A 22,501-nucleotide genomic window follows, 5' to 3' on the forward strand; every position below is an offset into this window, starting at 1 on the left:
TGTCTCACTTAAATGTCACAAATGGTCCTCTCCAACAATCAAAAGGCACCCTGTTTTATTTCCTCATGCTTTATATATTGCCTGGTTGTAAAAAGCGGTTTACAAAAAAGGATAAAACAGTAAGATTGTCAGTAAAAGGAAGAAGTTAAGAACGACTTAAAACGTTCAAAACATAATAATTTAAAACATTCAAAACATAAAACCACCAGTAAGCTAAATGCCAGATTAAAACACACGTCAACATTCTGCATGTCTGGGTAGGCTTAGAAGGTTTTTTGTTTTGTTTTTTAGCAAAGCTGCCTGCAATCAGTCAATAGGCAGAGAGTTCCAAAGTTTGTGTGCCACCACACTAAAAGATGAATTTGCAACCTCCAGTTCTGCAGAGCACAGCAGCTGAGCTGGCATTCTGCATTAACTACAGCTTCTGGATCAAATACAGTGGAAGCCCCATTCTTCATTTTATAGGGATCCACTTTTATGCAACGCATCTACTCAGCCTTTGCTTTTTCTTCCCCATGTCCTTCCTCAGAAGAGATACAGGATGTGCACTGGGAAATGCTCCAAAGGCATTGGGATTGCCCTCCTGCCTCTCGCTGTCTGTGCTATCGTCTCCAATCTCCTCCTCTACTTCCCCAACGGAGAAGTGTTGGAAGCACGCAAGATCACAGACTTGGTCTGGTTTTTCCATGGTATTCTTGGAGCTGGAATATTGGTAAGGAAAAAGCTTGCACTGTTTCTCTTGTTCATGTTTTCAGCTTTATGTGAAATGAACCTAAAGGGAACCTATCGCAGGGCAGATCTGGACTAGAAAACAGTGTGTGTGTGTGTGTGTGTGTGTGTGTGTGTGTGTGTGTGTATTGTTGTTGTTGTTGTTGTTTAGTCGTTTAGTCGTGTCGACTCTTTGTGACCCCATGGACCACCAGGCACTCCTGTCTTCCACTGCCTCCCGCAGTTTGGTCAAACTCATGTTGGTAGCTTCAAGAACACTGTCCAACCATCTCGTCCTCTGCCATCCCCTTCTCCTTGTGCCCTCCATCTTTCCCAACATCAGGGTCTTTTCCAGGGAGTCTTCTCTTCTCATGAGGAGGCCAAAGTATTGGAGCCTCAGCTTCACGATCTGTCCTTCCAGTGAGCACTCAGGGCTGATTTCCTTAAGAATGGACAGGTTTGATCTTCTTGCAGTCCATGGGACTCTCAAGAGTCTCCTCCAGCACCATAATTCAAAAGCATCAATTCTTCGGCAATCAGCCTTCTTTATGGTCCAGCTCTCACTTCCATACATCACCACTGGAAAAACCATAGCTTTATCTATACAGACCTTTGTCGGCAAGGTGATGTCTCTGCTTTTTAAGATCTGCAGTCGTCATGGAACCCAATATGTATATATGTATATGTACACACACACACACACACGTATACATATACGGTACATATACATATACAATACTTAAAAATACATATACATAAGATTCCCCTTTGTCGGTCCTATTGTTAATCATTTGCTCCTGCATCTTTTATGATAATCCAAATCTTTTACCTCTCCATTGTGTCCAAAATTCACCATTAAACTACAAGTGATATTCCAATCCTACTAATGATTTTAACTACAGGTAGGTAGCTGTGTTGGTCTGAGTCGAAGCAAAATAAAAAAATTCCTTCAGTAGCACCTTAAAGACCAACTAAGTTTTTATATTGGTATGAGCTTTCGTGTGCATGCACACTTCTTCAGATACACACCAATATAATACCAATAGCTCATACCAATAAAAAAACTTAGTTGGTCTTTAAGGTGCTACTGAAGGAATGATTTTAACTGTTTACAATGGTCTTTAAGATAAGTTACAAATTTTCCCCATTCCGTATTAAAATTTTGGTCTTCCTGATTTCTGATTCCATTTTAGCCTTTTCAGCATAATCCATCACCTTAATCTGCCCTTCTTCTCTGGTAGGGACTTTATCTTCCTTCCCTCTCTGGGCCAATAACATATGTATAAAACGGAGTCAAATGTATGCTGGAAATGTAAGGAAAAAGAAGGCACCTTTTATCATATGTGATGGAAATGTAAGGTTGTAAAAGAATTTTGGGGAATGATATATATAATGAGTTAAAAAAATGTTTAAAATAACATTTTCTTTAAACAAAAAACAAAAAAACCCCAAAGCCTTCCTTTTAGGAATTCTAGGTGCTGAAATCCCAAGGGAGCAGAAAAGGCTATTTATGTATGTGACCACGGCTGCATGGATGTTACTGGCCCAGAAATCAATACAGTGGTGCCTCGCTTAACGAATGCCCTGCTTAACGAAATTTCCGCTTAACGAAAGGATTTTTCAAGCGGAGGTTGCCTCGCTAGACGAATTCGTTTTATGAAAAATTCATCTAGCGAATCGCGGTTTCCCATAGGAATGCATTGAAATTCAATTAATGCGTTCCTATGGGCAATAAAATAAAATAAAATTCAATGCATTCCTATGGGATTCGCTAGACGAATTTTTCGTTATAAGAAAAGACCCGTGGAATGAATTAAATTCGTCTAGCCAGGCACCACTGTATTGATTTTATACTTTATGCAAGATGTAATGATGACCACCAACTTGGATGGTTAGACAAATTAATGGAGGATAAGAATGGCTACTAGCCATGATGATGATTCATAAAAGAATATATATACCTTTCATTAACGCAGCAGTTTGACTTCAGTCTTGACACAATGGAGTGCACCTCCAGTGATGAGGTCAAACTGCTGTGTCAGCAGCACCGAAGTGACCTCTCCAGGGCTCAAGCCTGGGCAGTGTATATGGAATTCTGGACTGATGTCAAGACCCCCCCCCCAGCCTCACTGATGTGGTCCAAAGGAAAGCAGACCAATACATTTGGGCCCAGGCTGGCTGCAGGAGTTGCGAGAAGGAGGCATACAAGGCACCGTCCAACCATCTTAGGAACTCCACTCTGAATTTGTGTAGCGTTTACTCCTTAGCCTTTTCATCTCCCGAATATATATAGGGGAGGTTTAGGATCAGAATTTCCATTCTCCTGGATGGGGGACCTTCCCAGATTGATGGGCCCCCACCTGCCCCTCACTTCTGGCTGGCCGTTAGAAGGACAAAGGCCAGAGTTGTGGGTTTGTGAGCTGAGTTAGAAGCAGACGCAGGCAGAAACCTGTGAAACCAAGGCTGAGAAGAGAGGAGGAGGACAGGCTGCCGAGCCCCTGCCCCGTGTGATGAACTGTCTCTAAGGGACAGGCAGAGGGCAGGGCCACCCTGGGCGGGAAGAAAGAGGGAGCAGTGTGGAGCAATGAGGAATCTTTGTGCGTTTGCATCTAATCTTGCCCCTTTCTAAAATTTATTTCTCGGTTTGTGTTTTTCTTTTGGTTTGTGGAGGGAAAAGGGAGGCCGCCGCAAAGCTCCCCCACTTGCTGGGGCGCCCCTCAGCACCCCCTTGATCGCCCAGGCACCGTGGTGCATTGCGCCACTAGAGTTAATGGGCGAGCCGGGCCTGGTCCCATTGGGGAAGTGGCTGTGCCAATCGCGCTACTTCTGATAGCAAATGTTCTGGGTGAGGGTGGGTGTGACAAAAATGGGGGCTTGAGGAGGGGCAATTGGGGTGGGGGAGTGAGAAATGTCCCTATTTTCATGTGGGGAATGTTGTAGGGTATGAGATAAGAGACTTATGGGAGGCCACAATCAGCCCCCTCAAACAGCTGATTTATGATGCATTGCTTTTTAAAAGAAAAGAAGCAGCACCCAAGCGTCATTCTAAAGGAAAGGCGTGAGCAGAGAAGCAGCGTGGTTTGTGTTCTCAGTCAGAATATAACTTCTTGTGAAACATTTAAATAGAAATAGCCTAAGGCCAGATTGGTTGGCGTCAGACACGCGCATGAAGAACAGCCAAGGGGGAGACGCTCCCATCGATCTTCCGAATACCAACAGCATCACTCTGAGAGTAGATATTGACCCTTAATGCAGACTGCTGCAATTAAAGTGCATATTTCCCTGTGAAATGACATATGCACTGACCGTTGGCGGGTTGTTCATTCCTGCAACCGCTGTTGTACATCAACATCAGCTTGTACTTCAACATCAACTTCGTTGGACTGGTCATGTTGCTTGGATGGCTGATGATCGTCTTCCAAAGCAACTTCTCTATTCCAAACTTAAAAATGGAAAGCGTAATGCTGGTGGTCAACAAAAGAGGTTCAAAGTCTGTCTCAAGGCAAATCTTTAAAAAATGTAGTATAAACACTGACAACTGGGAAACACTGGCCTGCGAGCGCTCCAGTTGGTGAACAGCTTTTACCAAAGGTGTCATGGGCTTTGAAGACACTCGAACTCAGGACGCAAGGGAGAAACGTGCTAAGAGGAAGGCATGCTTGGCAAATCCACACCGTGATCAACTCCCGCCCAGAAACCAATGTCCCCACTGTGAAAGGACGTGTGGATCCAGAATTGGCCTCCACAGTCACTTACGGACTCATTGTTAAAACCGTGTTTATGGAAGACAATCTTACTCGGCCGTGAGTGATCACCAAAGAAGAAGAAGAAAGTAGAAGACTGTTTGCATTTTGGATGCCATTGGTTCATTGTTAAATAACAGCTGGTGTTTTACTGCTGTTTCCCTGGGGAGCCCTTAAAACGTTTACCTTCCCCATGATTCCAGACACAAGGGCTTTACTCTCTATTCATCCCTAGGATGAAAAGGAAATTGTCACTGAACACACTACATCCAGAAAAGCTTGATTCAAATCCAGAAGAGCATCTCAAAACATTAGGCTGTTAAGGCACTATTGCTTATTTTTCAGGGCTACTTTGTTTCCAGTGTGTTATGTTTATAGCTCTTTCGGTGCTGGTACTGTAATGAAAGCCAAAACATTGAAGATCGCTTCCCCATCCTGCATTGTATAATAGCCTTTTTGAAAATTTAATGTGAGGTTAACTTATCATTTGGGGCAAAGCACATATTGATTTAAACAAATCCATCAACGAATGGCTCAAAAACAATTGGTTAGTGGATTTAAACTCTTAAAATGGCAACAACTGTTAGTTGGAGGGAATTATTATTATTATTATTATTATTATTATTATTATTATTATTACACTGCCCATCTGGCTGGGTTGCCCAAGCCACTCAGAGCGGCTTTCAACACATACAAAAGCATAAGATAACATCAAACATTAAAAACCTCCCAATACAAGGCTGCCTTCAGATGTCTTATAAAAGTTCAGTAGTTATTTATCTCCTTGAAATCTGATGGGAAGGCATACAAATAACTGTTGTTGGAGGCTATAAAAATGTCCCTTAAGCAGATGGAAAGGTTGGTTTTTTTGCAGGGGTGTGGGGTTGTGTGCATTCACAATGTTTAAAAAGGAAAAGTGACTCACATAATCAATATTAAGAAGTGCTTAGAATTCCCGGGTCAATTAGGAAGTTGAGCCAGAGGTCACCATTCTGGGCTGTGCTGTGCTAACTGTCTGAACCACCGAGAACATCTCTCCATTATGCCAGCCTTCTGGCAAAGTTCCACTTTAGCTGCAAAAGGGAAAGAGAGCGAGCGAGAGAGAGAACACAAATACAGCACGTCCTCTATGGCACACAATTGTCCTTGGAATGAGGCTAGATAAAATAAAAAGCAAATTTGCAGATTGTGCCGAAGGGCCTCCAGGAATTAGTTGGCTTTGGATGTCGTATGAAATGAGAGAGAGAGCAATGAGTTGCTGAACTTCCTTTTCCCACCACCAGTTCCCTTCTGCAACCGAGATAAGAAACTTCTTAAAGTCTCAGGTGTTCTGAAATGGAGTGTCTGGCCTAGACTTGATGGGGTGTTATGGTTAGAAGAGTGTTGGACTATGACCTGGGAGGCCAAGGTTCAAATCCTCACTCAGCCTTATAAAAAGCTCATTGAGTGACCTTGGGCCAGTCATTAACTCTTAGCCTAACCTACCTCACAGGGTTGTTGTGAGGATGAAATGGGGAGATGGAGAACCATCAGCACCACCCTTGAGCTCCTTGGAAGAAAAGGTGGTATAAACAAACAAACAAACAAATAAACAAACAAACAAAATAGCAAATCAAAGCGGTGAACATAACTCTTCTCATTGAGGTATTCAATTTTTAGTTAAGCCTCCCCACCCACCAAATGACAGTTTATTATAGACTCTGTGCTGTTCATGCCTACAAGTTTTGTGCCACGTCTACAGGACGTCATCCTCAGCGAAATGATATCATTTCCCTCTTTAATCCAGATTTACAGCTGCAGAAGTTCTGGTAAGGAGACAGAACCAACCAACAAAATGCCGTATTTACTTGAAAGTATCGCACACCTTTTTTGGCCAAACGATGTCGCAAAAATTAGGATGTGCACTATAGATTTGATGGCGCGTTTGCATCCGCCAGCGAATCCTTTTTTGGTTTCAAGGTTTTGAAAATCTGAGGTGTGCGTTAGATTCAGCGGCACATTAGAATTCGCGTAAGCGTAGTAGTAAATCTGGATTAAGGAGTGGCACCGTTCTGATGTGAACTTGCATGCATAAACAGCATCACAGCTAGAATAAACTGCTGTGTATGTGGAAGTGTCCTGTGATAAATGGTTACAAAACCGCTCTGGAAATCGGAGCAGGGAAGTGTAGTTATGACATTATAGGCACTACCCAATAGACACCTTCCACAGATAACTTTCCCGCATTCAAGCGAAACCACTCTGAAATCCTTCAGGGCTGTTCCTATCCCATCCTCACCACCACAAAAAAAGTCTGCTTATTTGCAGACAAGAAGAATAACTATCAGACCCCGTCCGGCACTCCTGTTTAGAATTTTACCTTGCCTTCAGCTTGATGTCTTATGCATGCCAGCTACCCTCAACATTGAACACAATTTTGTCTTGGCAAAAGCCTAACCTATGGCACATTTTAATAAGCCTTTGTTTGCTTGTGTAATAACAACTACTGTTTCTTCCACCACCATCTAATGTGTGCTTTTCTTTCCCCCCAGGTTTTCTTGCCAGCATTTATGATATTGGGTGCAGGCGAAGCCAAATGCTGCGCTAACAGATGTGGGGTAAGCAAAGCCTTGTAAATTGGGGGGAGGGGAGAGAAATCCTCCTTTCTGTTTCCCCTTCGGCCCAGTTTCGCCACATCATCTCTTAGTCAGCATTCCATGGTCAATGAGAACAGACCGTTCTCGCTGGGTTGTTTTGAATTCCCTTCCCCTTAATATCCTTCTCTACTTCTTCAAACTCTGGCTGGGTAACACAGAATCTAGAGAGAATAGTGCAAATCATGTATGAAATTTAAAGAAAACGGAGGAACTTAAAGCAAAGCAATATTTATAATGGCACAAACTAACAGCTACATTGACAAAGCAAGCAATTGCAGTAAGTGGCGACAGTTAATATAGTCTCCACCTAACTTCCTCCAGCCAGCCGATCTAGTTGTAAAACAGAAGTTCTAACTTCCCTTTTCTGGTTTTCCCTAATAGCTTGGAATAAAGTTGATTATTACCAGTCCAGGGCAGTACACAAAATTCCCTCAGCTGGAACTGTTGAAGCATACGCTTCACTGCCCCCCCCAGCTGCCCCTCCTCAGCACCCCATTTTCTGTGTCCCCTTCCTGCAGAGATTTTCCTATCAGAAGAAGGACGAGTGCCCCCTCACCAGCACATGCCCCCCACCATCCTGAGAGGAACCCTTAACACCCCCACTTTTAAATTCTTTGGTATATTTACAAAAATAAAAACACACACCAATAAATAAGTTTTAGAAAGGGACAAGATTAGACCTGGACACACAATTCTTTTTTATTAAAAAAAAACCAATAGTCCTTGCACTCTGGTCCCACTTCTTTCCCACCCAGAGCGGTCCTGCCCACTGCCCATGAGTGTAGCCAGAATTTTTCTTAAAGGGGGGGCAGGACTTCTGTTATGGGGGGCAGAGCCAATGTGATTGGTCAGTTAGTTAAGTATTTCTATTGTTTAACTTGATCTAGGGGGGGGGCAGCTGCCCCCCTGCCCCTCCTGGCTATGCCCATTTCCCGTCTGTCCCTCTGCAGTTAGGGTTGCCAGACTCAATAGGGGACAGGACTTCTGTGCCTTTAATTGCCCTGCTCTCTTTTGAGTCTGGAAACCTTAAAGAGAAACCAGCAGACCCTTTGCTTAGAAATTAAACGTGACACAGCTTCTCCTCCTCCTTGCCCGCTCTCCAGCAGCTGATTTGAGCTGCCCAAGGCAGGAGGCCAGCAGCAGCAGCCATGCAGAGGTTATGGGATGGTTGCTTGCCGACGCCGCTGCTGCTTGGGACAAGGGCCAGCTCATTTTCCTCCCTGAGCTTGGCGAGGGCAGCAGCGCTGGCAAGGGAAATAGGGACATTCCAGGATCCAATCAGAATCTGATATGGCTTTCGTAATTCTAGGACTGTCCCTGGAAAATCGGGACACTTGGAGGGTACGCGAGAGCACAGAAAGAAGATATAAGCAGCAGGCAACAAAAAGAAAAAAAAGTTACCTGTGGATCATCTGTACAAAAATTACACACACACACACACACACACACACACACACACACACACACCCCATATAGATACGGTATATGGCTTTTTAATTTCAGTTTGTACCGCATATGAAACAGAGAACAATTATAACAGCAGACAAAAATTAAAAGATGAAAACAAAACTCTAAGATGGCCACACAGAATGAGTACATTTGCCTGTGGGTTAAAATAAAGTCAAAGAAAAGACTGTCGGTGTGGTCAGATTATCAGTGTACGCTTTTTCATATTGATCCGGAACCGGGCCAGGGGATGGACTTTTGCATGAATATCATTACTTGTGTTGCCAGGTCCATGTAAGATATAGAATATAATTTACCATACTCTAGGAGGGGGGGGTAGCATATGCGGGGGCCTTCCCTCACCAGTGGGTTTTTTTTGTGCAGGCACTGTTGATCGTTTGACCCACTCCAAGGCCTGTTTTTCTAAACATGTTATGGTTTCGCTTTTGTTTGGTTTCCTTGCTGTTCTTCGTGTTGGAGACATCTTGTTCTGGTGACAGCACGATGCTTCCTTCTAATCTTATCCTTCAGAATGCCAAGGTCTTACGTAGGAGGCTGCTGCCTAGCACAAAACTGTAAACAGCTCACTCAGAGATGATTCAGAGTTGCACATTTAATCTATCTTTGATCCATCATGGCTTCTTTGCTGTGTGCTTGGAAGTTTCCCGGAGGGTTCCTCCAGAAAACCTGTTTATTAAGCATCCGTCCTGATTTGTTTGCAGTGAGATGAGACGACATTGGGCGTTTGCTCTCGTTATTCGCTCGCAGAGAGGTTAAATGACTGTGTTATGTCACAGCAAATTTTACCCCACAGTAATTTCTCATCACTTTCCTTATCGCCCGCCCAACTTTTGGGGAAGCTGCTTCGATGAGCAAGGTCTCCCAGTCAAGTACAATTGTGCAAAACTGAATTTGCAAATGTGTGATGGAATCCCACCTGAAAATAGCAACAATTTGGAAGTACCTGTAGTTGCTGGTTCCACGGGCCTAGCTAGGTTCAGGTGAACAAGCAGGGGATCAACCCTCTGCTAGTCAGGTCGAAATTACATATACCTTTTGGAGTTCCCAAACAGCTTTGATGCTAACGTGTCTATTGCCTTCCAGATGGTTCTCTCTCTTGTCTTTGCTGTGCTTGGAGCTGTTGGTGGACTGTACTGTGTGATCATCTCATCCTTGGGGTTAATCAGTGGTCCTCTCTGTGATATTGGTGACGAAGTATATATCTACCCTTTCAGGAATGACACCTTAGCGTGAGTATAATGGAGCCCTTCTACCATCAACACCACCACTGCAAAATTTGCGCAAAAAAGTGGTATACCCTGCGGCAGCAAGGACATAGCTGCCAGGTTGCCCAGTTTTCCCCTCTCCCATTCTTCTGTCAACTTTCCCATTTGCTGTAGCAAGGGGTCCGGTGGGGGGGGGGCACACTTGATGGAGAGGGCAGAGCCAGCAAGCACAGCCTGCCCTCCCTTCCCCTGAATATGATGACAACCATATAAGCTGCAGGTGATTAAAATGGGCCTCCATGCAAGAACTGGAAAGCGTGGTTTGGAAATGCATTTTCAGCTTAGAGGCAATCTTATGGTTTATGGTCACTATAGTTTGTTGTCTTTGGCTGCAACAAGAAACAGTGGAGGTTTCTTGGAAACCAGGAAGAGGAAGAGAGAAAATTAGTGTGCTTCAAAAGAGAAGGAGAATATGAGAGCCTAAGGCACAGTTCCAACATAATTAGAAGACCCAATGCCACTTCAAAAATTTGTTTTAAAGGTAGCTATACCAACGAGATGGTTGGACAGTGTTCTCGAAGCTACCAACATGAGTCTGACCGAACTGCGGGAGGCAGTGAAAGACAGGAGTGCCTGGCGTGCTCTGGTCCATGGGGTCACGAAGAGTCGGACACGACTAAATGACTAAACGACAACATACCACCTTTTAGGCCAATTGCCTCACAAAGTGATCATAGTCACAACACACCAATAAACAATTGTTAAATATAGATTACTAGTGGATTTTAGCCCGTTTAAAAACGGGCGCTAGAGGAAGCGGCCTGCCGGGACTGGCTTGGCGGTGGCGGGTCTTCCCGCCACCGCCAAGCCAGTCCGCAGCGGGGGCTTTTCGCCGTTTGCCTTCCCCTGGGGGAGGCAAACGGCGAAAAACCCCGCCGCGCCGCAAATCGGCTCCGGGACTGGCTTGGCGGTGGCGGGTCTTCCCGCCACCGCCAAGCCAGTCCGCAGCGGGGGGTTTTCGCCGTTTGCCTTCCCCTGGGGGAGGCAAACGGCGAAAAACCCCGCCGCGCCGCAATTCGGCTCCGGGACTGGCTTGGCGGTGGCGGGTCTTCCCGCCACCGCCAAGCCAGTCCGCAGCGGGGGGTTTTCGCCGTTTGCCTTCCCCTGGGGGAGGCAAACGGCGAAAAACCCCGCCGCGCCGCAATTCGGCTCCGGGACTGGCTTGGCGGTGGCGGGTCTTCCCGCCACCGCCAAGCCAGTCCGCAGCGGGGGGTTTTCGCCGTTTGCCTTCCCCTGGGGGAGGCAAACAGCGAAAAACCCCGCCGCGCCGCAATTCGGCTCCGGGACTGGCTTGGCGGTGGCGGGATGTTCCCGCCACCGCCAAGCCAGTCCGCAGCGGGGGCTTTTCGCCGTTTGCCTTCCCCTGGGGGAGGCAAACGGCGAAAAACCCCGCCGCGCCGCAATTCGGCTCCGGGACTGGCTTGGCGGTGGCGGGTCTTCCCGCCACCGCCAAGCCAGTCCGCAGCGGGGGCTTTTCGCCGTTTGCCTTCCCTCGAGGGGGAGGCAAACGGCGAAAAACCCCGCCGCGCCGCAATTCGGCTCCGGGACTGGCTTGGCGGCGGCGGGAAAAAGGGGAGGAATTCCTCCCCTTCTTCCCGCCGCTGCCAAGCCAAAGCGGGCCTCCCTCCGCGCCCGCTGCCGCTTCGGCTTCCTCGGGTTCCCCGAGGAAGCGCCGTCCCATGCCGGAGGTGTGCGGCAAGGCTGCCGGGGGGGGAGCGCTTCTCTCCCCCGCCGCCTCACCGCGCACCTCCAGCATGAGACTGGGCTTCGGAGCGGCGGTTGGCGGAGCGGCAGTTGGCTGTTCCCTGTGTCCCGTGAGCACGGGTCCAATCCCTGTGTCCCTGGTTGTCCCTCCGTCCAATCCCTGTGTCTCTGGGGGACATGCGCAGTACCCCAGGGACACACGGGACATCTGGACGCAGGGACAACATGGACATTATTATATAGGATTGGGACCCAGGTGGCACTGTGGGTTAAACCACAGAGTCTAGGGCTTGCTGATCAGAAGGTTGGCGGTTCGAATCCCTACAGAGGGGTGAGCTCCCGTTGCTCGGTCCCAGCTCCTGCCCACCTAGCAGTTCGAAAGCACACCAAAGTGCAAGTAGATAAATAGGGACCGCTCCGGCGGGAAGGTAAACGGCGTTTCCGTGCACTGCTCTGGTTTGCCAGAAGCAGCTTTGTCATGCTGGCCACATGACCCGGAAGCTGTCTGCGGACAAACACCGGCTCCCTCGGCCTGTAGAGCGAGATGAGCGCCGCAACCCCAGAGTCGGACACGACTGGACCTGCTGGTCAGGGGCCCCTTTACCTAAATATAGATTAAAGTACTGTAACACTTTATACCGAGTTCCCTATGACCCATGCCTTAAAATGAGCTAAGAATGTTGGGAAATTAAAGCTACACTAGGAATTTGGTTCATTTCAGACAAGTCATAGTTAAAATCAACTATGGTTTGTTGGGTTCAGATGATGTTGCAAGGTGTGGTTAATTAAAAAGGGAAGGAAAAGTTTCTGAACTCTTCCCAGCTGCACTGGGGAAGAGGAAGTGTGTGGACCCGATGCAGGCTAGGCTTATTCCCGTTATGATAAACCATTGTTTCCTAGGATTCCTGAATGCAGCCTTTCAGTCTGATGAAGGAAGTATTTCTAAGCTGAAAGTTTCTAGCAAAACTCAGTTTTGACCTTTCCCTTTGTAGGGACAATTATTTGTTTAACCAGACAACCTGGAGCGTCTGCAAAAAACCCGAAAATATCATCCTTTGGAACATTGTGTTGTTTTCCCTCCTGCTGGCAATCGGCATGGCTGAAGCCATCCTGTGCCTCATCCAAGTGGTCAACAGTCTCATCGGCTTCATACGTGGCTTGAGGGAAAGAAAGGTGAGTGCATGAGAGAAAATTGGGGTGTGCACTTCAGATCTTCCCGCCTCCAATAAAGTGTAGCAGTACAGGGGAAGAGAGAAGAAAAGGCAACACAAGCAGCATTACGGGGCATTGAATAAATTCCTTATAAAGACAATTGTGCGAATGAGGTCTAGAAAACAATGAGTTGTGTTTGAGAGAATGAACGGGGAGCTTTATCCTTGGTTTATGAAGGAGTGCAACTGGTTGGCCATTTTGTATTTGGGTTTTAGTTGTGAAACGTTTGCTTTCCACTCAGAGCAGGTATTGGGAACCTTTGGCCCACCTTTGCATGGCTACCGCTACAGTTGCCCATTTGCATTCAATGTGTCATGGTTGTTGTGTCGTGGGTTTCTTAATACTAGTCATTGAGTGACAACATCTTCATGATAACAGCTCTTTATTTAAGGCAACAAGACAAGACTGACACTGAGGGCAGGGAAGCTACATTTATAGGGACGGGGGACTAGCTAGAAAGGGATACATTTTGGAGGGAACAATATCAGGCAATCACAGTGCTGCCTTTTGGAGGAAACCAATAAGACAGAGGACCCAAATACAGCAGCTTAAATGAACCAATAGTAGCTGTACTGTTATGTACTGAGCTGAATCATAGAACAATAGGATCCAGAATCAGCAGTCTGATTGGTCCGCAGGAGCCACCCAATCCAACTCCAGGTGGAAGTGAATCCGCAACCTGATTGGCCTGCAGGAGCAGCCAATCAGGCGGCTGGCAGAAGTGAATCCGCAACCTGATTGGCCTGCAGGAGCACCCAATCAGGCGGCTGGCAGAAGTCAATCCACAAACTGATTGGCCCACTGGTGTAGCCCTGAAGTAGCCAATCACGCAAAGCCCATTGTGTAAATAATGTATATAAGCAGATGGTTTTGGGAAAAGGGCATTCTTCTCCTTGATGACTACGAGCTGAATAAAGAGCATGAAATTCACTCTCGACTCCGAGTATATTTCATGTACCTTCTGGAACCAAAAGGCAGTTACTTTATCCTAAAGCAAATACAGACAATAATAGTACAGATATAAAATCCTTTGACTCAATACACAACACTTGTATTCCTATTTGGGGGGATCTCAGGCCTCTAGGTCAACTGTGGCCCTCAGACCTCTCTCTTAGGCCCCAAGGACTCTCCCCAACCTCTCTCCAGGCCTGCCCCTCCTCATCTGTGCTCTAGGCCCTCCTGACTGGAATGTGCAGGGCCGTCTTAAACGCCCCTGCCGCTGTGGTGCGCTGGATCTCTCCGGCGCCCTCCCGCCCCGTTTCCCAGCGCGGTGGGCGGGTGGGCGCAGCGGCGGGCGGGCAGGCACAGCGCAATCTCTCTGGCGCCCTCCCGCCCCGTTTCCCAGCGCGGTGGGCGGGTGGGCGCAGCTGCGCGGCGGACCGGCGGATTGGCCGGCCAGCGGGCGGGCGCAGCTCGCGGTGCCTTTCTGGCGGGCCGGCGCCATGGTGCCCTGCGCCACTGGGGGTCTACCTAGAGCCGGGCCTGGGAATGTGTCTTTGAACAGTGATAATCCCTCTTGGCTGACTGGCTGGAAGACGGGGGGGGGCGGAAATGGCCTACTGCACAATGATAAAATTGACATGGTGGGAAGCAGCAATGCTTCTGAATACCAGTTGCTGAAAACCACAGGAGAAGATTGTGCTATTGTGCTCAAATCTGGTCAGTTTTTGTGGGAATGTTCAGGAATGTGGATGAGGAGATATTGTTTAATATATCCTATCCCCGCTTGCGCTAGCAAGCACAAAACTTTAGCAGAGTAAAACATTCCCCTTTTTGCAAAATACACAGCAGAAGAACGTTTGCGCAGGCTTGATTTAAGCCACTAAAATAAAGTGTATTTTCCTGGTATTTCCCCTTTTTCCCTCTTAAAAGAAAAGACACAACACAATGCTCTTAAAAGTATAAAAGATGTTTACTTACAAGCATCTCGAGGTACAGCACACTCAAGAGGTAGACTTGCTTAGTTAAAAGGTAATATATACATTGTGAAGTTCACTTATAAGAAGTGAGACTCCATCTCATCTCTCTCTCTAGGCTGGAGGCCTTGAGGGAGAGACTCACTAAGATGTGTGTAGTCCAAGAGGTCTGGTCCAAGAGAGGGAAAATGGCTGTTTCCTTCGGGATTTATCTGCCACTTCCTCAACTCATTTGCATGTGAAGGAAGAGGAAACTACGCTTAGTCATATCCTCCTCCTCAGTCCTCCAAGTGGACTATCTAGGGATTGTTGTGACTTGACTGCACTTAACCCTTTGCATCCCACAAAAACCCCTTCTCAGGCAATTCACAACATACACAAAAACATACATAAATAACTTTAATCAACCACCCAAGAGTCCCAGCTTGCCACGAAGATCCTGGAACTTCTCTCTTGGCAGGGGCTTTGTTAGGACATCTGCAGTCATCTGGTCAGTGTTGCAGTAACACATTTCAACAAGTCCATCCTCGATCACCTGGCGTATGTAGTGGTACCTGACCCCAATGTGTTTGGTGCGTGCAAGGAACTTTTCACTTTGTGTCAGCTTCATACTGCTCTGATTGTCCTCCATCAAGCTGACAGGTCCCGTTCTTGGCACGCCAAAGTCCTTCAGGAGCTGATCCAGCCAGGGGATCTCTCTGCAAGCTTCCGAAGCCGCAATGTACTCAGATTCTGTGGACGATAAAGCTACACATTTCTGTTTATAGCTGCCCCATGCAATAGCTCCGTCCCCATACATAAAAACATAGCCACTTGTGGATTTATAATCCTTATTGTCCCCAGCCCAATCCGCATCAGTGTACCCAAGCAGTTTAGGGTCTCTGACAGCTGGCAGTTTTAATTTACAGTCCATGGTTCCCTTTAGATAACGAACAACCCTCTTAACTCCAGCCCAATCATGCTCAGTGGGACAACTTACTTTCCTACTTAGGATCCCCACTGCACTTGCCAGGTCAGGTCTGCATGTGGTAACCAAATACAAAAGTTTGCCGACCGCTGACCTGTATTGCGTGTTGTTTGGCAGCAACTTCGAACCTTGTTGATTCTTCAAGAAGTCTGTGGCCATCGGTGTCGCAACTGGGTGTGCGTCCTGCATCTGCATGCTTTCAATCAGTTCAGTTATCTTTTGCCTTTGGCTGAGTAAGAACGATCCATCCTCTTCTCTCTCAACTTGAATTCCCAAGTAGTATTTCACTTTTCCAAGTTCCTTGACCTCTACTTCCCTGTTGAGGTGTTTGACTATGTCTTTATAGTCTTTCTCATTTGACGTAGAAATTAAAAGGTCGTCAACAAAGGCTAAAATGTACGAAAACTGTCCATTCCTTTGTTTGGTGTACAAGCACTTATCAGCAGTCCCTTGCTTGTACCCAAGCTGCACCAGCATCTCATGGAGTTTCTGGTTCCAAGCCCTCGCTGCTTGCTTCAAACCATAAAGTCCTTTCTGCAGCTTGCACACTAGATGTGCCTCATTTGGTTTAATGAAACCTTTGGGCTGCTTCATATAAATCTGCTCAGAAATTTCGCCGTGAAGAAAAGCTGTCGCAATGTCAATATGGTAAACTGACATTTGCTTAGATGCTGCAATACTTAAAAGTAGTCTGACACTGCTGTATCGAACTGTCGGTGCAAACACTTGATCGTAATCCTCTCCATACTTCTGGGAAAAACCTTGTGCCACAAGCCTAGCTTTGTAGCGTTGCACCTCCCCTTCTGAACCCTTTTTAACCTTGAACACCCATTTACTTCCAATTGCTTCCTTACCAGGAGGTAGTTCTGTGAGTGTCCAGGTCCTGTTCCGATGAAGTGCATCTATCTCCTCCTGAGCAGCTTTCCTCCAGAGACTGGCTTCATCTGGTGGCATCCTCTCTATCTCTTCCCATTTGGAAGGTTCCTGTGGAGACGCCGACCTTGTAAGGTAGGACAGCCGTAATGGTGGAACACCTCTGTTGGTTCTGGATGAGCGTCTGACCTCTGGTCTTTCGACCGCATCAGCTTCCTCATCCTCCTCCAGCAGTGGCATATCCCCATACAGCTGCTCGTCATCATCTTCGTCTCTGGTGCTGCCAGGGGCCTGGACCTCCACGTCTTCTCGGGTGTCACCTATAGGGGGTGCTACGACACTAGAAGTTGGATTAGTACTTTGTATTGGTTCAAAAGGAAAAATCACAAATTCCTCATCCTGTGGCTCCTTGGAACAATCAATGGCAGTGTCCTTTGTATCAACTTTGCCTTGCTCATCGAAGTAAATTACATGCTGCGAACTTGTCTTGCCAGTTTGCGGATCCAAGACTCTATATCCTTTTCCTCCAGAAGCGTACCCAACTAGGATCCCTGCCTTCGCTCTGGAATCAAGTTTGTGTCTGTGCTCTTTGGGCACATGATAGTAGCACAAACTTCCAAATACACGTATATGTGACAAATTTGGGGCTTTTCCATGCCAAAGTTCAAATGGTGTGCGCTCTGCGCCTTTTGTGGGCAGTCTGTTCTGAAGATAGACTGAGCAACGAGCCGCTTCACCCCACAGCCTGTGTGACAAGTTAGCTTCCTTTAGCATGCACCTTGTCATTTCCAAAATGGATCTAAATTTCCTCTCTGCAATTGAGTTTTGTTGGGGTGTGTAGGCAACTGTGGTCACGTGTGATATGCCTTCTCTAGCCATGACGGCCTGCATCTCATGTGAACAAAATTCCCCACCATTATCGGACATTAAAATGGAAGGGGCTCGCTGGAACTTGTTCTTGACCATGTTAAGATAGTCCCTGAACAATTCCACTGTCTCACTCTTCTCCTTGATAAAGTAGGCTACGCAGAATCTCGAGAAATCGTCCAAAAATATCAAAATATATTTATTACCTCCTAGAGAAGACACATTCATTGGTCCACATAGATCTGTATGGACAATGTCCAATACTTTAGTGCTTCTCTTCTCTGCACAACGTGGGAAAGAAGGTTTAGTTGCTTTCTCACTAACACAAGTTATACATTTTGATGTTGGTGTATTTGTGTTGCTTTGCTTTACCTGCAGACCTCTCACAAGATCACCTTTCTGTAGTTCCAGAATAACGTTGGTGTCTCTGTGTCCAAGTCTCTTGTGCCAGAGATCCAGACTTCCTTCGTCCTTTTGACTTGGTTGCGCCACCTTTGCAGACTGGTTCTGCTGGTTCTCTGAAACATTAAGCTCATATACACCATCCTTTAGTGTGCCTTGAACATAAACTTCATCATGCTTAGTCACAATACATTGTCCTTTTTCAAATGTAATTTTAAAACCTTTCCTGTCCAAACTGGACACGCTGAGTAAGTTGCAATTAAGCTTTGGTGCAAACTTAACTTCAGTTATCTTAGTATTAATTGTTTCATGATCTACGTTGAATTTCAAATTCACAGTTCCTGAACCAATTGCCTTTACAATGTTGCCATCAGCAATCTCAATTTCAGAGGTTTCATCCCCATTAATCTCATTAAAATACTCCTTTTCATAACAGAAATGAGAACTCGCTCCACTGTCAAGAATCCACTTATTGCGCTTATTTTCACAATCCTGGACAGCTAAACTCCTCTCCTGCATCAACATGGTTTGCTCATGACTCCCCTTCTTAACACCTTGTGGTTTTGAGGGGTGGGATTCAACTTTATCCCCATTTTGACTCTTGCAGTTCCTTGCTATGTGGTTTTTCCCATTGCATTTAAAACAAATTATTTCTCTAGATGTCTGTCTGGACTTTCCAAAATGCTTGGATGCATAGCTGCTATCCTTCCTCCTTGGATTCCTTTCTTGAGAATCAAGGCTATCTCTGCATTCCTCTCTTAAATGGTTGATAAGCTCATTAAAAGTTAAATCCTTTGTGTGATCCATTATACTTTTAAATGGAGCAAACGTAGGTCCCAATGATGCAAGCATAAACGTTACTTTAGTCACATCATCAAAGGCTCTGGGAGTAAGGGCAATTCTTTGAACAATCTCAGAAAAATTCTTAAAATGCTCTGTAAACTCTTCTCTAGAATTCATCTTCAACTTGAGTAACTTATCCAACAAGTATCTATAGGAACTCTCTGTAGATTGTGCATAAATGCGTTCAATGTCCTCTAGGATCTTAGATGCATCATCTTCAAAATTTATCATTGATAGATGCTCATTCCTCAAACTGCTCAAAATTATGTGCTTGGCTTCATCATTTTTAATACTCCAAGCTTCTATCTTAGCTAAAGCTTCTGCATCGGTTCCTGTAGGCTTTTCTTCCTTAATGGCCTGCAGAACACGCCTAGCAGCAAGATAAACTAAAACGCGCTGCTTCCACTGCACAAAATTATTGTCATCCAGCAGCATAAAACTTGGTCTTGCCTCACTATCAAAACTGGAGCTTGCCATCTTAAAACTTCAAAAATTTCCAAAATTCAAAAATCTTTCAAAAATCAAATTCAAAATCTCAAAAATATCTTCACTACCTCTGAGCTTTCTCAGTGCTGTAAACTCTGAGGGAGGGGAGGGGTAGTTAATCCCCCAAGCACACTGCAGAACAAAGAGACCATGTGCTCAACCAGGAAATCCTAACTGGAAAAATCCTACAGAGTTCAAAATCACAATCCAAATCAATCCTTCAAAAATACACAAAATACGCAACTCTGGGCCGCAATAACCCTATGTGGGAATGTTCAGGAATGTGGATGAGGAGATATTGTTTAATATATCCTATCCCCGCTTGCGCTAGCAAGCACAAAACTTTAGCAGAGTAAAACATTCCCCTTTTTGCAAAATACACAGCAGAAGAACGTTTGCGCAGGCTTGATTTAAGCCACTAAAATAAAGTGTATTTTCCTGGTATTTCCCCTTTTTCCCTCTTAAAAGAAAAGACACAACACAATGCTCTTAAAAGTATAAAAGATGTTTACTTACAAGCATCTCGAGGTACAGCACACTCAAGAGGTAGACTTGCTTAGTTAAAAGGTAATATATACATTGTGAAGTTCACTTATAAGAAGTGAGACTCCATCTCATCTCTCTCTCTAGGCTGGAGGCCTTGAGGGAGAGACTCACTAAGATGTGTGTAGTCCAAGAGGTCTGGTCCAAGAGAGGGAAAATGGCTGTTTCCTTCGGGATTTATCTGCCACTTCCTCAACTCATTTGCATGTGAAGGAAGAGGAAACTACGCTTAGTCATATCCTCCTCCTCAGTCCTCCAAGTGGACTATCTAGGGATTGTTGTGACTTGACTGCACTTAACCCTTTGCATCCCACAGTTTTATTGTATATAGCCAAAGGCCTTTACAATGGACGACAGGGAATAAAAGGAAAACTTGCTGCCAGCACAAATTTGGCTACCTGGGGTGCAATATATAGATGTTTATCTGCTAGGAGTTGTGCTCGGATCCTGCTTGTATGCTTCCCACTAGCACCTGACCACTATAAGAACAGGATGCTAGATTAGATGGACCATTGGCCTGATCTGGCCTGCTGTTACCGTATATAGCGTAGGGTTGCCATATTTCAAAAAGTGAATTCTGAAATAGTTTTTTTAAAGGAAATTCGCCCAAAACCTCCGACATGTGTTGTCATACTTCCAGATTTTCCAGGACATTTCAGCGCTTTCAGCCCAGACTTGCTTCCGACGGCCGAATCCCAGCTATGTCCAGGAATTTCTGGACGTATGGCAACCCTAATATGGTTGTTCCCCATAGCTTGGGTGCACAACCTGTATCTACCAAAACTGTGTGTTCCGTATTGCAGGCCCAAGTTCATGGAACTCCTTTCAAGTTAAGGTCAGATATGACTCCTCCCTACTGAACATCTGGGGCCGAGTGAAGACTTTTATTGCTATTTTTACAGCAGACATTTAAACTAAATTCTGAAAAAGTAAAAGGAAACTATGCTATCTGACTGCGATCTTGACTTATTTTGTTAAGAGAACTCACCCTCCCTTCTTTCGCTTGCTTGCAGACGGATATTGCAGGAATGTGACCGACCTATGGAGAAGACAAAAGACAAGCAACCAACAGCCAACATGTGTAAAGTCAGGGTAGTGTGTGTTGTATATTTATAGCCGAGGTGGGGAGCCTGGGGCCCTCAAGATATTGCTGGACTCCCAACTCCCACCAGCTCCAACCAGCATGGCCAATGGTCAGGAATCATGCAAGCTGCATTTAACCTGGGAATATCTGGAGTGTCACAGGTTCCCCACCCCAGATTTATAGCAACCAGAAACACAGCGGATTCTTACAACCAAAAAAAGAATCCCAAAATGTTCTTTCTTTCTTTTTCAATAAAGTGAAACACTATATAGGTAGGGGAAAAGGTTGTGTGTAATTTATTTAGGACTTTTCTGAGATTATACTAGATGGACCATTGGCCTGATCCTGGAGCCTATCCTTATGTTCTTGTGTTTCATTTATACCATCTCCCTTTTGAAAGCAAGCAAAGGACAGGTGAGTGTCCTGCCCCCCCCAACATAAATCCATTGGCTTTTAGCAAATAAATTATGCTGTTCGATTCAGACATATTCCCGTGTCATGTGGAATAGCAAAATGAATACAGTGGTGCCTCGCAAGACGAATTTAATTCGTTCCGCGAGTCAATTCGTTCTGCGAAAAATTCGTCTTGCGAATCATGGTTTCGCATAGGAATGCATTGAAACTTCTTTTTTTGCCCATAGGAACGCATTAATTAAATTTCAATGCATTCCTATGGGAAACCGCGATTCGCAAGACGAATTTTTTGCAAAACGAACTCGTCTTGCCAGTCACCATCAGATCGCAAGATGCATTCGTTTTGCAAAAAATTCGTCTTGCAGGGCATTCATCCTGCGAGGTACCACTGTAAAAGGCCCTTTACGCTGCTGGGTGCAATACAAAGAGAAGCCAAAGTGCCCCAGCAATATTTAATCTTCTGTCCCACATGCAGATTCTACAGCTATTATTATAAATGAGCTAATTTTTGTATACTACCCATGCAAACAAAAATCTTGCCCTCCTCCTCCTCCTCCTCCTCCTCCTCCTCCTCCTCCTCCTCCTCCTCTCCTCTCTCTCTCTCTCTCTCTCTCTCTCTCACACACACACACACACACACAAAATGTGTTTTACATCACAGTCAGAATCAGTACGCCTCTGAATTGCTAGAAACCCCAAGTGGGGTTAAGTGCAGTTGGACCCATGTCTTGCTTGCAGGCTTCCCATAGGCTTCTGGTTGGCCACTGTGAGATCAGGGTGCTTCACTTGACAGTAGAGGTTCTTATGTTCTTAGTTGCCCGAGATTAAATCCCAGGAAAGAGAGAGACTGAGATTGATGTTTATGGTGTCTAGAATGGACAAGCAAATATTCTGAAACCTTACAATTTACCTTGTTTTAGAGACGTGCGCATTTAAACCAGTCTTGTTTCTCATCTGTGCTTCCATCTGTATCATGTCTTGCCTGTAAATATTAAATGTTGTTGCATTATTGTTTGAGGCATGCTTCTTTTATTAGCTGGAAGAATGATTGGCTGAAAAGAGGCTGCATGGCAGAGTCCACTCAGGCAGGCTTGAAAAGTCCACATGTATCCAGTCTTGAAAACCTCATTTTGCTTCATATCTATTTGCTGCAGGGCATCCTTCTTCAAAGGAGATGAACATCTTGAATTTTGTATTCCTAAACAGTGGCAATGTAGGTTAGGCTGAGAGTAGAGATTGGTGATTTCATTTTTCCAATCTCTAATTCACTTCTTCATGTTTCTACATCAGTTTGCAAATTCTTCCTTTTTAAAGTCTTCGGGAAGATTCATAATCATTTTAGTGTGAATTGGCACATTTTTTCTGCAGTTT

The 22,501-nt window shown here is 45.5% G+C and overlaps 1 protein-coding gene across 1 annotated transcript; it reads left to right on the top strand.

Annotated features, from left to right (window-relative positions):
- The first annotated feature begins 535 nt into the window (after positions 1-535).
- LOC118085100 (transmembrane 4 L6 family member 1-like) lies at positions 536-22,146 on the top strand. Its single transcript, XM_060273299.2, has 5 exons — positions 536-712; positions 6,983-7,048; positions 9,638-9,783; positions 12,516-12,696; positions 20,646-22,146. Exons 1-5 carry the CDS (start codon positions 542-544, stop codon positions 20,664-20,666), a joined length of 585 nt encoding a protein of 194 aa, XP_060129282.2. The 5' UTR covers positions 536-541; the 3' UTR covers positions 20,667-22,146.
- Positions 22,147-22,501: the final 355 nt, after the last annotated feature.

Source organism: Zootoca vivipara, chromosome 4, assembly GCF_965207765.1.
Source record: "Zootoca vivipara chromosome 4, rZooViv2.hap1.1, whole genome shotgun sequence".
Lineage (NCBI taxonomy): Eukaryota > Metazoa > Chordata > Lepidosauria > Squamata > Lacertidae > Zootoca > Zootoca vivipara.